Source organism: Micrasema longulum, unplaced genomic scaffold, assembly GCF_059751315.1.
Source record: "Micrasema longulum isolate JH-2025_06_02 unplaced genomic scaffold, ASM5975131v1 h1tg000501l, whole genome shotgun sequence".
NCBI lineage: Eukaryota > Metazoa > Arthropoda > Insecta > Trichoptera > Brachycentridae > Micrasema > Micrasema longulum.
The window spans coordinates 1,429,737-1,443,555 of record NW_028277698.1 but is presented as its reverse complement, the minus strand read 5'-3'; the positions used below and the strand labels follow the sequence as shown (position 1 = coordinate 1,443,555).

The 13,819-nt window shown below is 31.3% G+C and overlaps 2 protein-coding genes across 9 annotated transcripts in view; one reads left to right on the top strand and one right to left on the bottom strand.

The window, feature by feature from the left end:
* The first annotated feature begins 207 nt into the window (after nucleotides 1-207).
* Nucleotides 208-4,712, top strand: LOC148281067 (NADH dehydrogenase [ubiquinone] 1 beta subcomplex subunit 2, mitochondrial-like). The gene is made up of 3 exons (XM_088227422.1): nucleotides 208-413; nucleotides 578-704; nucleotides 4,118-4,712. The coding sequence occupies exons 1-3, from the start codon at nucleotides 322-324 to the stop codon at nucleotides 4,205-4,207; spliced, it is 309 nt and encodes a 102-aa protein (XP_088083548.1). The 5' UTR covers nucleotides 208-321; the 3' UTR covers nucleotides 4,208-4,712.
* Nucleotides 4,713-6,790: 2,078 nt separating this feature from the next.
* Nucleotides 6,791-13,819, bottom strand: part of LOC148281066 (nuclear factor NF-kappa-B p105 subunit-like) — a 44,159-nt gene continuing 37,130 nt past the window's right edge. For all 8 annotated transcript variants that reach the window (XM_088227416.1, XM_088227421.1, XM_088227415.1 and 5 more), the window contains 8 exons: nucleotides 13,349-13,501; nucleotides 10,971-11,149; nucleotides 9,820-9,927; nucleotides 9,527-9,595; nucleotides 9,300-9,422; nucleotides 9,091-9,219; nucleotides 8,136-8,324; nucleotides 6,791-7,240 (listed from right to left, as the gene is read on the bottom strand). In XM_088227416.1, coding sequence (XP_088083542.1) covers nucleotides 7,142-7,240; nucleotides 8,136-8,324; nucleotides 9,091-9,219; nucleotides 9,300-9,422; nucleotides 9,527-9,595; nucleotides 9,820-9,927; nucleotides 10,971-11,149; nucleotides 13,349-13,501 — 1,049 coding nt within the window. In that variant the 3' untranslated portion in view covers nucleotides 6,791-7,141. The remainder of the gene's footprint in view (nucleotides 7,241-8,135; nucleotides 8,325-9,090; nucleotides 9,220-9,299; nucleotides 9,423-9,526; nucleotides 9,596-9,819; nucleotides 9,928-10,970; nucleotides 11,150-13,348; nucleotides 13,502-13,819) is intronic.

Genomic DNA, 13,819 nt, shown 5'->3' with positions numbered 1-13,819 from the left:
ATAATAAATTAAGACTTTATTAAAAACGATCTCGCTGTTTTATTTGTTATGGAGCAGACAATATTCAATTTCAAAAAACTATGGCCCGACGATGGCCGTCTCTCCTCGAATTACCCTAAGTATAAAATAACATAATTTAAATTTCCCATCGTTTGAAATGTCACGCTTTAAATGCAAAGAATAAAGACGTATTTTAATTTATAGTTTAGGCTGTTCTAAAATTCCACAAGATATCTTTTGTCTATGAATTTTCATCGGACTGTCAGATTTTAGTCCGATTGTTTTGTATCGAATAGGATAAAAACGACACCAAGTTGCAAAATGATCGGATCTAGATCAATTTTGTTACGTCAATTGATTCTGCAATCCAAAAATTTACCCAAATCTCCGAATGTATCACAGATTAGAAACAGGTAAGTCTTAAATTTGTTCAATCCATCAACTTTAAGGTTAGCTCTTACGTCACTTTTTAATTATAATATCGAGCGAGGTTTCCATATATATATGTATTGGATATTTTCCTAAACCTTTGGAATTCGGAATGCGGTACATATTATATATTTTTGTTATTTTTTAGTGCATGGGCCTACAGAGTTGCCCCCCCTGGACCTTCGAAGGGCCAAAAAATTGGTGGAGAATTATGTACTGGTTTTGCTTTATGGTGGATAGTTTGGCATTTGTATACTGAACCTGGTCATGTAATCGTAAGTATGTTTGTTTCGAAGTATCACTCAAATATCTCCAGTTTGCTTAAAACCCTGAGTCAGGTTTGAGAAAAACACAAATTCTAAAACTTACAAATAATAAGTAGTCTACTATTACTTAGTGAATATGTCAAACGGGCAAAATGGTGTGGCAGAGCAAAATATTTGCGCAAATCTATCGGTTCCTATATGTAAATATAAATGAACTGCTGCAAAGATTCGAGCAATATTTGTCATTTTCTCAACAAGTATTATTTTTCATGGGAAAAAACTATCACTCAAACCAAGGATAAGCTTGATAAACACTATGGGGACTCTGCACCATCAATTTCAATGTTAAAGGATTGGTTTACTAAATTTCGTTGTGGTCGCACAAACACGAGTGACGACAAACTTTCTGGACGTCCAATTAAAGTCACTACACCCGAATCAATCCACGATATGGTGATAGCCAATTGGAGGCTAAAAGTTTGCAAAATCAAAGAAGCCAGAGGCATATCACATTGTTCAGTAATTTCGATTTTAAATGATCACTTGGCATTGTTCAACTGCAATCCAAACAAGTTTTTGTGCCGTTTCGTAACCATAGACGAAACATGGATCCATCACAACACACTGGAGACCTAACGACAGTCGAAACAGTGGGTTTCTCTGGGCAAACCGGTGCCGAAGAAGGTCAAGGTGGGTCTGTTAGCCAACAAAGTCATGTCGACAGTTTTTAAGGAACCATGTGGCATAATCCACACCGAATGATTACCTCCAAGCTTTAAATGGGGAAAACAATACACAACGAATATCATGCTGACTGGTTCAACTTTGATTTGAAGAAAAAACAACCACATTTGCAACAAGCAGGCTTTCGCAAAAGCTATAGACTATATCCAATTGATTCGACTACTCAACTGTCGACTGAATACAACATAACACTACATTTATCTTTTATAGATTATCGAAAAGTATTTGATTCAGTTGAAAAAAGGGCTGTTATTGAATCACTCCGAAATGCCGGAGTTGATTTCTAGATACATAAGATTAATAAAATTTATTTATGACAACACTACTATGGATGGGACAGTGGCGGTATTTCCATAGAAGCCCATAAGCCGGGCTTGCCTATTAATTTTATTTCAAAATTACCAAATCTGGACTAAACGCTTTAAAATAATTCTTTCGTTGTTTAAATTTCGCGCCAAATGAGAATTAGAGATCTGTTCGACGTTGATACTGTACGCATCCCGAGATCCGAACCGTATGAAATCCGTGTGCGCGAACGACACTATGTATTCTTATCTCGCTCACGCACGTGGGGTTCTTATGGGGCTTATTTCACGGTGCAATTCGCATGTAAACAAACAGTAAACTCATAAAATGTTTGTCTGTATATGTTGAGTTTTATATGGGAATCTGAAGCCAGCTTCTTTAAGGTAAAGTTGGCAGAGAGCGTCTCTTGTATTTCGTATCGAGCAAACTTTACGATTGTTTATTATGCTCTTTTTTACGGAATTTGATAATTTTAAACGGTTATTTTTATCTTCATTGATTAAAGACGCGTACTGGTTAAGATTTATGATAATTTACTTCATTTTGTGCAAACGTCATATATAAAAAGAATTCGGAGATGGCCGACGTTTCTTTTTTATTTGCCTATCTACTATCTTTTTCCTTTTCCAATATTCTATGTCAATTATAATTTATCTTTATTATATTTATATATCTATGGGTTCCGATGACTATTATTCAACTCTACGCATGCTATATTTTATTAATGCTACTTGTTGGTAATGGTTGATATCTGAGGAATTACTTTATATAAAAAAATATTGTGTTTTCTTTTTTTCGTTTATTTAAACGAACTCAGAAAGATGATCCTATGCATATTTTCATAAAATATTGTTGGTCGTCATAATATACCTTTTGGATGCTTTGTAGACTGTACAACTGTAGTGAAGAAAGCATACATCATGTTTTCACACAAGTGAATTCATCACCATTCCTTTTCCGCACCTAATGGTGCATAGAGCACTGCAATCGCAGTATATCTTAATATTTTTTGCTACATGAAGGTAAGATGATAAGCAAGTACCAGTCCAGGGACTATGACACATTCTAGTGTAAAAACGCCCTTTTAAATAAATATTTCAAATCATCCATGTCGGGAATCGAACCCGAGACCTTTTGCATGGTAGGCAAATGCGCTGACCACTATACTATGAGGCCGTCAGGGAATTACACCACATGTGAATTAAAAATATATATATATGGGCTTGCCTTACTCGTAAACCCTAGGCACGCTACTGGGATGGGAGGATTAATGGGGATACAAAAACTGATAACATCAAAATAGAGAAAGGTGTCATGTACTTGAGTCCACTCAGATTCGCAGATGGCATTAGTTGTCATAAGTAAATACATAAACGAATTAGGCGAAATGATAATGGAACTTATAGTGATAACATTTACTAGATGTATAAAAGTAGATCTGTATAGAATTTTTTAAAAAACATGTACCTTTTACGAAATTTATTGATAAAAAAAATTTAAAAAAACTACATGAGGCTTCAAAAAGGATTGGTTTGAAAATTGATAAATAAAACAAATATATGAGTCCAACAAGGAAAAACATGTTACCGTTGAAAAGTTCAATTTTATGCCGAAGTCCGAAAAAATTGTGGCTTAAAAATAGACCGGTTGATCGTGACATTGCATTTTGACATTGACATATCGACTCCGTACCCTTAAAACCCGTTAAAAATTCTTGCTGAAAAACAACACGGTTGATCTAACAAAGGTATTTTAAATGTTAATGCTAAATTTCCCTTTGCTACGATTTGCCGTTGAAAAGTTCAATTTTATACCGAAAAAGCCAAAGAATTTTTTTCGGTTTCAGTTCGGGAATTGCCCTAATAATAGTGACAGAAAACTTGTTGTCATTAGATAAATATTTCATTAATTTATTTGGGATGCCATAAAAATAAAATAATGTTCTACGAAATAAATTTTGTTAAAGGAAATTTTTCATATTTGCGGTGAATCAAAAACACGTCCCGGGCCGCACAAATATAAGCCACAGGCCGTGCTTTGGACAGCCCTGGTTTAGACAATATGAGCATAGGCAACGCCTTAAAACAATTTTTATACTTCTTATAACAGTTAAGTTTAATCAGCAATGTTTTGAGTATGTCCAAATATTTGTAGACAGGCTGGATTTCCTACCTAGGGAATTAATTTTGGACATACTGTATAAATAAGAAAATGCTTTTAAAAAGGTTTTAACTGTGGTGTTTTCATAATTCTCTTCTCGTTACTCTTATCCCCCACCTAATGGTGTATATGGCTTATAATATTATTATTCTAGTGCAGATGATGTGAGGGAACAATAGAAATTACCATTTATTTTTGTATGCTTTTTCTAGGGTGAATGGCCAGAAATAGAACCTTCAAAGTGGACTGATGAAGAATTAGGCATCCCTCCAGACTCTTTGGGGCCCGCTCCAAGAACATAAATCTTATCTACCTCAAACTCCCAGTAAAATTGACTACTAAAGAGTTTACAGCAGAATTTCCAATACAGTGTAGTCCTTATAATTCAAACAACTGAAAACTGAGCCTATTTAGAATAACAAATTTTCAGACTATTGGAAGAATTTTATGTGTATTGTATATCAATAAGAAATTTTATTAGTAATACTCTTTATACTGTGTGATATTGTGGATTTATCAATTTTATATTTCCTCACACACTCACCACTCCACTTTCAAAGTCTTTTTAAAATTACACTTTTATCTTCAATAATTTATGAATGTCCTACATACCCTGTGGTTCGGATTACTGGAGGTTCAGTTTATAAAGAGTTCGGATTACAGAGACTACGAAGTATGTTTCAAAAATAAAATTATTCAATAAAATACAGATTTTGAAGAGCATTTAAAAAAAGAGTTTATGATGCCAGCTGTTAGTAAGGTTATATCCTGTTATAGTGTAAATATAAACAATAAATTATTTAAAAATTATCATCTTTATAATATGTATAATACAAAGTGGTTTTAAATTACACATTCATACAAACATTAAAAACACAAGACTTCTCGACATGAATACAGAATTACCATCAGCAAAATAAGGAAAATTGGGTTTATTTTCTTTCACCAAGATGTTTTGCGGGACCTTCTAAAAAGAAAACATTTTCACCTGTAGTTCTTTATTTTTTGTAGCTTGAAATAAAATAATACAAGAGAATGACATGCATCTCTAATTACTAAAAAATTTAACACATTATAGATATCTCTACCAATATAAAGTAGTCTTAATAGATATGTTTATCTACGTTAATTTAAGAACAACTTTACTATTCTGATAAAATGGGATTTAAGAGGAGATTTTTATTTTAATAATTTTAATGAATGGCAATCATTTCTATTCAAGTGGCATTACAATATATAACAACTGCATCCCGATTTTGGTGCTGTTACAAAACTACAAAATCCGAGTATAAAGGTATTTGAAAGAATGAGATTGAGATTGCTGAGCGAAAAGTATCTAATCAAGATCAAACTATTATGATTCCAAAATGTATCATATGATTATTTACTGTAGACAAAAATATAGATATATCTGTATAAACAAACAAACCATCACGCCACTTTACTCTGCCTTTGCATACAGACCTCGCTTTACATTCATACAAATAAAAACTATGAATACTGTATGTAAAATTTTGATGTGATTTTGAAATAAATTTCAACCTAACTATTTTAAAGGGGATAGCAAAATCGAGCTCCAGTGATGGCAAATCCATTTCTACAGCAATAAAGAAATTTTATTTTGAAAATAAAATAGACTTTTAAAAAAAAACATCGGCTGGAGCTTCTTTTATGTTTGAAAAGAAGAATGAAGTTGCAGAAATATTGAATGGAACGTACATATATGTGTTTATAAGGCATTCGACACATTATATTGCCCATGGAGAAGACCTGGGTATCGAAGATGCTTGGTGTATCAATAATGAAGGATATTTTATCTATATTTTAATCAGTGGCTGCGTTAATAAGTAATATCTAACTGTGAATAACCAATAATTATCAACCTAATGGATTCTAATAAGAAGATATATTATCAGCTGTATTTGCGCAATTGCCCTTTTTCTCGCAGATAAGTTCATGGGCCACATTAAAAAAAATAGAGGGAACGGTTGCTGTACAAACATTACCCGCCCTCAGTAATTAATTATCACAATAATAATTATAATTCAAATAATTTATTGTTTTATTTCATTTTACTCTGAAATCAAATAAAGTGAATGATGAAATATACAAGAAATTAATATTTTCTATAAAAATAAGGCCATATATGATTGCACTGATAACATTTACACAATAAATAAATAAAAGTAATAAGTGTAGGCCCCTTTATAAGTGCCACAAATGAGATATAAACATTTACAAGTAAAAAATATGGAAAAAAATGAAAATTTAAATGGGAACATAAATAATCGATTGGATTAAATCTTAAAATCTATTGATCCGAGATGGTTATCCATAAACAGGCAATCTAATAGTGTCAGTTAGCGGGCCTTCATGGTGTATATATGGTGCTAAGATACTTAACTCGCGCACAGAAGGTTCCAGGTTCGATTCCTGGTAAGAACACAAAAATTAAATGTGTTTTTCTCAAGCCTGGCTCTTCTGTGCTGTAATTTACGACTGTAATTGAGCCTCCTGATGTGTGAATTCTAACTTGGGTAGTATAAAATGTTTTTCAATGTCATATTTACTTTACTCTGGATTAACACCTGGAAAGTAGAGCTGATTATTTTACCCAGTTAAGAAATGTTTATCACCATCTAAATTAAATCAAAGTATTGTTTAAAGTTTAATACTGTGCAAAATGTTCCATCCTACTTGCGTTGGCTGAGAACCTACCACCAATGATAAATGAAAAATTTACCTGCCATATATATTCCGCAAGATTCTAACTCGCTATAGCAGTACATACTACATAATGAACTATCTATAATCCACCGTTCTGCTTAAATAGACTCCTTACATGTTTGCGTGTTATATTTAAATACATTGCCTGCAGGGTACCTGAGTTTATTAGACATTTTTTCTATAATACTTTTGGGAAATTTTGGGTTCAAGTCATTAATTAGAACTTATTTATCCTTCTCAACTTATATTCCCGCCTAGTTAAACTATTTACACGGCCTAGCCTTTATTTAATTATATGGTCAAATTAATTGATTTTTTTGTTCTTTTATAGGCAGGCAGCAATTTGCTGGTACTACGTACTGCTTTTCTCGTGAAGGTTTTTAAAGTTATCATACTTTGGAAATGCTTGCAGGTTTTGCAGCTTTCACATAAATGACTTTACTTGTAGAATCATAAACCATGATTTTCTTATACTTAAATAAACATATTTTATCACACCAGTCAAGTGGTCAATTCTTGGTATTATTTTTAACAGCGTTGGCAGCTTCAAGTTCCCCTAAAGTCACTAGCAAGTCATGAAACTCGGACAGTGTCAATTTTTGTTCCAACTGTAAACAAATATAAAATTTATGTAAATACACTGCAATTTAACATCTGACAATGACTTATGAAGTTATTTATTTTACAGGTTGAATTTTTTTTTTTGGATAGTAAAAAAGAAGTATTTGTGTTATGATTTACCCAAACATTTCATTTTTGGGGACCATTTTCAACGAGTTGTAAATAACACACTATCAGAAAATGGGAACCAAGTTGTGGTAGAGCGGGGTGCAAACCTTGGACCTCTGATCCGTGAGTCCACAACACTAGCCACGGGACCACAACACGGCTCATTCACAGAGTAAACTAAATTATTTTGTCTAAATTTGTTGCAACAGAGGGAATGGAAATCCAGCCAGTCTGCAAACATTTGGACATACTCAAAACATTTTTTATTTATTATGTGTTTATTTGTTTGAATAGTCTTTAATAACTATGCTTGATTTATTCATCATTCTTATTTTAAATGCTTTTTACTTAACCCCTTGAACAACAAGATTACGATGGAGTTATCAATTGCGAATGTTTCCATTTGTTATAGTGTTTATTTCTACTGTATAAAGTAAATAAAAATTTACAGTAGTTCTAATTTACTCAAATTTGTAGAAAAATGTTCCTACTATTATACATAGAACCTTATTGACTCATTGGAGTAACACGATTCCAACTGAAAAATTACTTTGCCAGCATATTTATAACTTACAACGATTGAAAATGCCAAAATTATATTAAGGCATAAAAACTTAACATATTTGCATACTGAAAACAAAATAAAACAATAAGTAATAAAATACAAACATCAGAAACTTAGTATCTCAAATAGTGTCAGTATTAGATTTGTTGGCTGAGGGGTCGTATTGTTGGTTTTTAATGGGTAATTATTTAAAAATTAAAAACACTCACCTCAACATAGTCAACTAGCATTTTAGCTGGATTGTTAGATTTCCTGCACAGATCTATGAAATCATTTAGACCTAGATGAACTGCTATGATTTTCCACATCCCAGAAGAGTTTAGTAACCGTGTTACAACTTTACTTGCATTATCGCTTAAACTAAACTTTTCATTAAACTCAATAGGTTCCTCTTTAATCTACAAAAAGAAGCATAGTGTCATTTGTGACATTCATTTAAAAAATATTTACTAAGCCATATTCCAATCGTTATAGTAACTATATGAAATTAAAAAAAATATTATCTCTACTAAATTAATATGTAACTAGATACATACAAAATCGAAGAAAACTGATAATTTTTTGAGCTTGATTATTTTTCCTCATAAGAAAAAACTACATTTACTGGAACCTCCTTTTACAAAGGAGATACGTTCCACATAGTACCGTGTAAAAAAGGTACAATGCTAGATACGTTTCCTTGTGTAAAAATCAATTCAGGATTTTTTAAATGAAATTGTTTACTTTTTATTGTACTTTTTTTTTTTTTTAAATAGAACATGACATAAAAAATTAAAAAAAGATTATTCACTATCATAATATATTACACACCGACTAAGTAAAAGAGTGATTTAGGGCATTACAATAACGTATAGTATAATTTTATAACTATAACGCATTGTTAAATTAATGTTAAAAATATTCTTTTAGTTTTTGGACAGTGTGAGAAAAAATGTGTAAAACGAGGTTTCAGTGTATTTGAAAAAATTGATTAATGGTGTTCTGTATTTTTATATTTCCCCCTAAATGTTACATAATATACTTTATTATGTCATTTATATTTATAGAATATTAGAATGAAATTTTTTTTAATACCCATATTTATTTTAAAACTAAGTATGTAAAAACACTGGTTTAAAAACGCAGCATAATGTTTTTAAAGAGCTTTGATAATATTTTACGTACGTCTATTTCATCAAACTCGGATATTAATGTGCTTCGGCTTTTTATGGTATTTTCAGATTTATGTTTTTCTGTATTTTCTACAGAATTCTGTAGTTCACCGCTATTGCGCTTTTCCAAGTTATTCGACACCTGCAAGAGTATAAAAAACACTTTTAAAAACCCAGCATAAGTTTTTTTTTTTTAAAGAGCTTTGTTAATCATTTACGTACGTCTATTTCATCAAATTTGGATGATAACGTTCTTTGGCTTATTAGGGTATTTTCAGATTCATGTTTTCCTGTATTTTTTACAGAATTCGGTAGTACTCTGTGATTTTTCAAGACATTCAACACCTGTAAAGCAATAGTAATAAAGTTTTTAATATTTAAAAATAAATAAAACACTAATCAGTATTTAAAAATTTGTGGTAAAATGTTTAAATAAACAAGTAAAATACCTCAATGTTGATATTACTCTTAGCCAGATCAAAAGCCGTCATGTTGTTAAATTTGATGTGTGGAATAGCCTATGGGATTTGAAAATATGAAGATACATTAATTATAATTTAGTTATGTTGTATTACATTTTTAAACTCTAATACCCAAAACTTGAAGTTCTATAAAAGTAAAAAGCGTTAGAAAAAAAATAACACAAATTAATTACGCATCAGCAATAAAATTAACAATATAGTATACATATGAGTATTTTTAAAAGTCACATTATTGGGTAATACAAAAAAAATAAACTTACTCCATGTGTTAAAAGAATTTGACATATTTCATGTGATTTTCGGTCATCCAAACTACAGCATAAATGTAAAGCTGTGTATCCATTATCATCTCTGGCATTCACATCGATCTGTAATAATAATAAATACAAATCATTGACGAAAAATTAGCCGTCCACAGTGGAGTCCGGGTGCTGACCCAGAAGTATGAAAGCGAAGTATAGAATTGGAAAAGCAAGGATGAAAGTGGGCTGAATGCTGTTGAAATTGCTCTTGCACAAATGTCAAGATCTGTGGATTATGTAAGGCTAAGATAAGTCTTACCAATAAAATCAAGAAAGGGGTTCTTCATTGGTTTGAACTAGAGGTGTGTACGCGAACAACCCGGTCATTCTGACAAGGTCGGAAACATCTAACTAGAGATGCGTTTTTCACATCTCGTTCATCTAGTTCGCGAATGAGAAGAGCACCTAACTAAATGTATCTTTGTGTCCTTTGTATCTCTTGTTCATCTGTTGGCTATAATTGCGTCCTTATCTCGGCAGTAGATTAGGTGCCTACATATATGCTCAGTATCTATAAATAGTAGGTACCGACATGTGAATGTTAGCTCCTTTATTTTTATAAATCTCTTACGGCACGCAAAACAATACCATCTTCGAAGCTGCCTTTTATTGACTGGAGGGCAATTCAATTACTTATTACAAAGTACACCTCACACGGCACATAACATTTTGCTGCTCAATATCAAAATTTAAAGAAATAATTTAATTAATTTTAAAGTTACTGATTAGGTAATTTATCCATTCTGCGTTAGACGCCCATTATTATTTTTTGGTTTATTGATATATTTTTTTTCATTTGCATTTGTTTATTTTATATATTCTATAAATTCACAGTCAATAAATATAAAAACCTACTTTATAAATAAAATAAAATGCGCTAAGGGCGTTTAAAACATTTCTAATTTTAATAAATAGATAAAACATTAAATTTAAAATTTGCTTGTGTTTAAATTTAAACTACGGCCACATAAGTGAGTGTGGGTTTGAGACAAACATTTATTTCAATTTTAGAAAATCATTGTAATCATGAAAGTCACATCTACTCTGCACTTTAACATCGTTCACTCCATATCTGTATTTAAAACTATGAGAAACTGCACATATCTTACGTTAGTATGCTCCAAAATAAAGCTGACAAGAATAGTGTGAGCATTGGTGACGGCAAGATGGAGGATGTTGCGGCCATTTGAGCGAACTGGAATATTAAAATCTGCCCCAGCATTTATCAATCGGGATACTGAAGCCAGAGACACATACAAGGCTGCTAGGTGTAATGGAGTCCAACCATCTAAAAACAATTCCATTTTAAATTAATAAAAATAATAGCAGCAGTTAAAATGTCCTACTGAAGAACACATATTTGTAAATCAACATCGACAATGTATTGTTATGGCTGAAAATCTTTAAACTCTGAAGGACAGTAATAAAAAAATAAAAAGAGATTTTTAAAAAATAATTTAAGGAATTAGACAGTCCATAGTAAGAGAACATATTACAAACTCATTCGAGACATTTAGTTAAATAAAATATATTTCATTGCATGTTAACAATAATGCATTTAAATTGTGTAGTACATTTCGTCGGCCTCGTGGTGTAGTGGTCAGCGCATTTCCCTACCATAGTCTCGGGTTCGATACCCGACATGGTTGACATGAAATATTTGTTTAAAAATGTGTTTTTACACTAGAATATTTCATAGTCCCTGGACTGGCACCTGAAACGTAAGACTGATCATCTTACCTTCATGTAACAAAAATTATCAAGATATGCTTTGATTTGTATACCAATGCAGTGCCCTATGCACCATTAGTTCACAAAGATAATGATGATGACAATGTAGTACATTAGACAAAAATCAACAGATTTTAATGGCAAAATTCTATACTTTTGTACGAGACTGATTCTCTTTAAGTATACTGCCATGCATTAATATACATTTGTAACTCAGAGTGATAATTCACTAGAGAAGCCCTTCAGCTCTATTGCATAGAACAAGAGTTACATATTTTGGTTTGGTTTTTAGTTTAACAACAAATGTGTAATGGACGGTTTCGGTTTGCGCTTGGAATTCTTGACACGAGTAGCAAAAACCTGTTGTATTGCTGTAATCTGTAGCTAACCTCGTAGTTAATAATCATACAATGTTTTTTCACCATATGGGTGACTCTAGCCAGTGGCGTGTTATTACTCTAAGAATATAGTAAATAAAGTAAATTTATATCTTTCTATGTAACCCTATAAAGAAAAAGTGGGGGAAAAAACCATAACATTGTACACAATATAGTGTAAAAAATACCTGTTCAGGGAGAAGACTTTAATTTTTATTTATTTATTTAATCACTGAAACCAACAAAGTCTTCTTAAAAATCAATCCATAAAAAATAAAAACAAATAATAAGACCAATTACGGGAATTAATTAATTCACATGGGAACAACAATATTGACAAACATAATGTACAGTTCGCTAGGAGAGAAGCAGGATGAGAAAACAGGGAAGGAAGAGAAGACAGAAAAAGTAGAAAGAGGATGTAAATATAAAGCAATTCCAAAAAAAAATATTTATGAATATACATCAAAATTACTAAACATTTTGCTCCAGTAATGTCTCCACATCAATTTTCACATGTTTTTCACAGTAATAATTTGTTTAGTTAAAAAGATCTATCACGCTAATTTTTTTTTGTACGAGGCACATACTAGATTAATGTATTCTTTTTTATCCAGATTTAATTGTTTTAGAGATGGGAAAAACAGATGAGTTAGTCTACTATTTAATCTGGGTATTGAAAATTTTATTAGTTATTATAGCTAAGCAGAATCAATTAGTTATTTAAGATTTTATTTAAATAAACATGTTCTTGAACAATTCATCGATCTTTAAGAGAACTGATTCCATAGTGCTTTGCCGCAACTACATAATTTGGAAAATTAGCATTTGTTTTGTAATAAGAAAATGCAGCCCTACGGGAAATTGGATACAAAAAATGTTTTTTTACAGGCGGTAAAAATTACAGCATTAAATTGTAGGGCAAAGTTTCTTGAAAATGTATGGAAAAAATCATAAAAATTATTTTAATAAAAACTAAGTACTTTGAACGACATCACTAGTTTATACGAATCAACCAATGATAATAGAGTTGTGAAAGATCTCCGGTTTACGGTAATTCAGTGGACCAATCGGCAGAACTGACCGAGAAGAAGCGAAAGAGAATTTGAAACATCACAAGCGGAGTAATTTCAGAAATACAAAACTTTAAAAAATCATAGCGCCGATAATATGACACATGAAAATTAAAAAAAAATTTTTTAGCCTAGTTTAAAAGTCCATTAACAAATAATAAAAAAATAAAAAACCACTGAACTTCCTCATACTTAATTTCAAGTTTATTTTGTATATTTTCAATTATTTTTGTGATGAATATTATAAAATGTATGACAGGTAAAGTTTTGTGTGGAAAATAGGATAAGAAGATATGTAGTACGCACCATTATTGAATGTATTGACATTGAGAAATTTGGAATATTTTGAGCCATAATTATTTTTATCCAAAAGCTGCACCATACATTCTGAGTTATCTTGTTTAACAGCTATATGTAGGGGGGTATTCCCATCAGCATCGTGTAAATTTGGATCACAGCCTAAATAAAAAAGGTTTTTTTATAATTAGGACAGAGTTTTAGCATTATACACCTGTGCATAGAACTTCACGTTGCACAATGTAACTTGAGTTACCAAAGCGAAATACATATTTAAAAAGTATTTTTTTATCTTAAATGAAGACTTGTTTTGCTGAAAATGTTTCCTTAATCGATGTTCAATGAACAGTGATGTACAGAATATTTTGTTTTGAACATTATATAGATAAAACACATTGAAAAAGACTCGACTGTGAAGTTAAATGTAACATGAATTACCCTAAGGGTCTTAGATCAATAAAAAGCACACAAACATTCAAC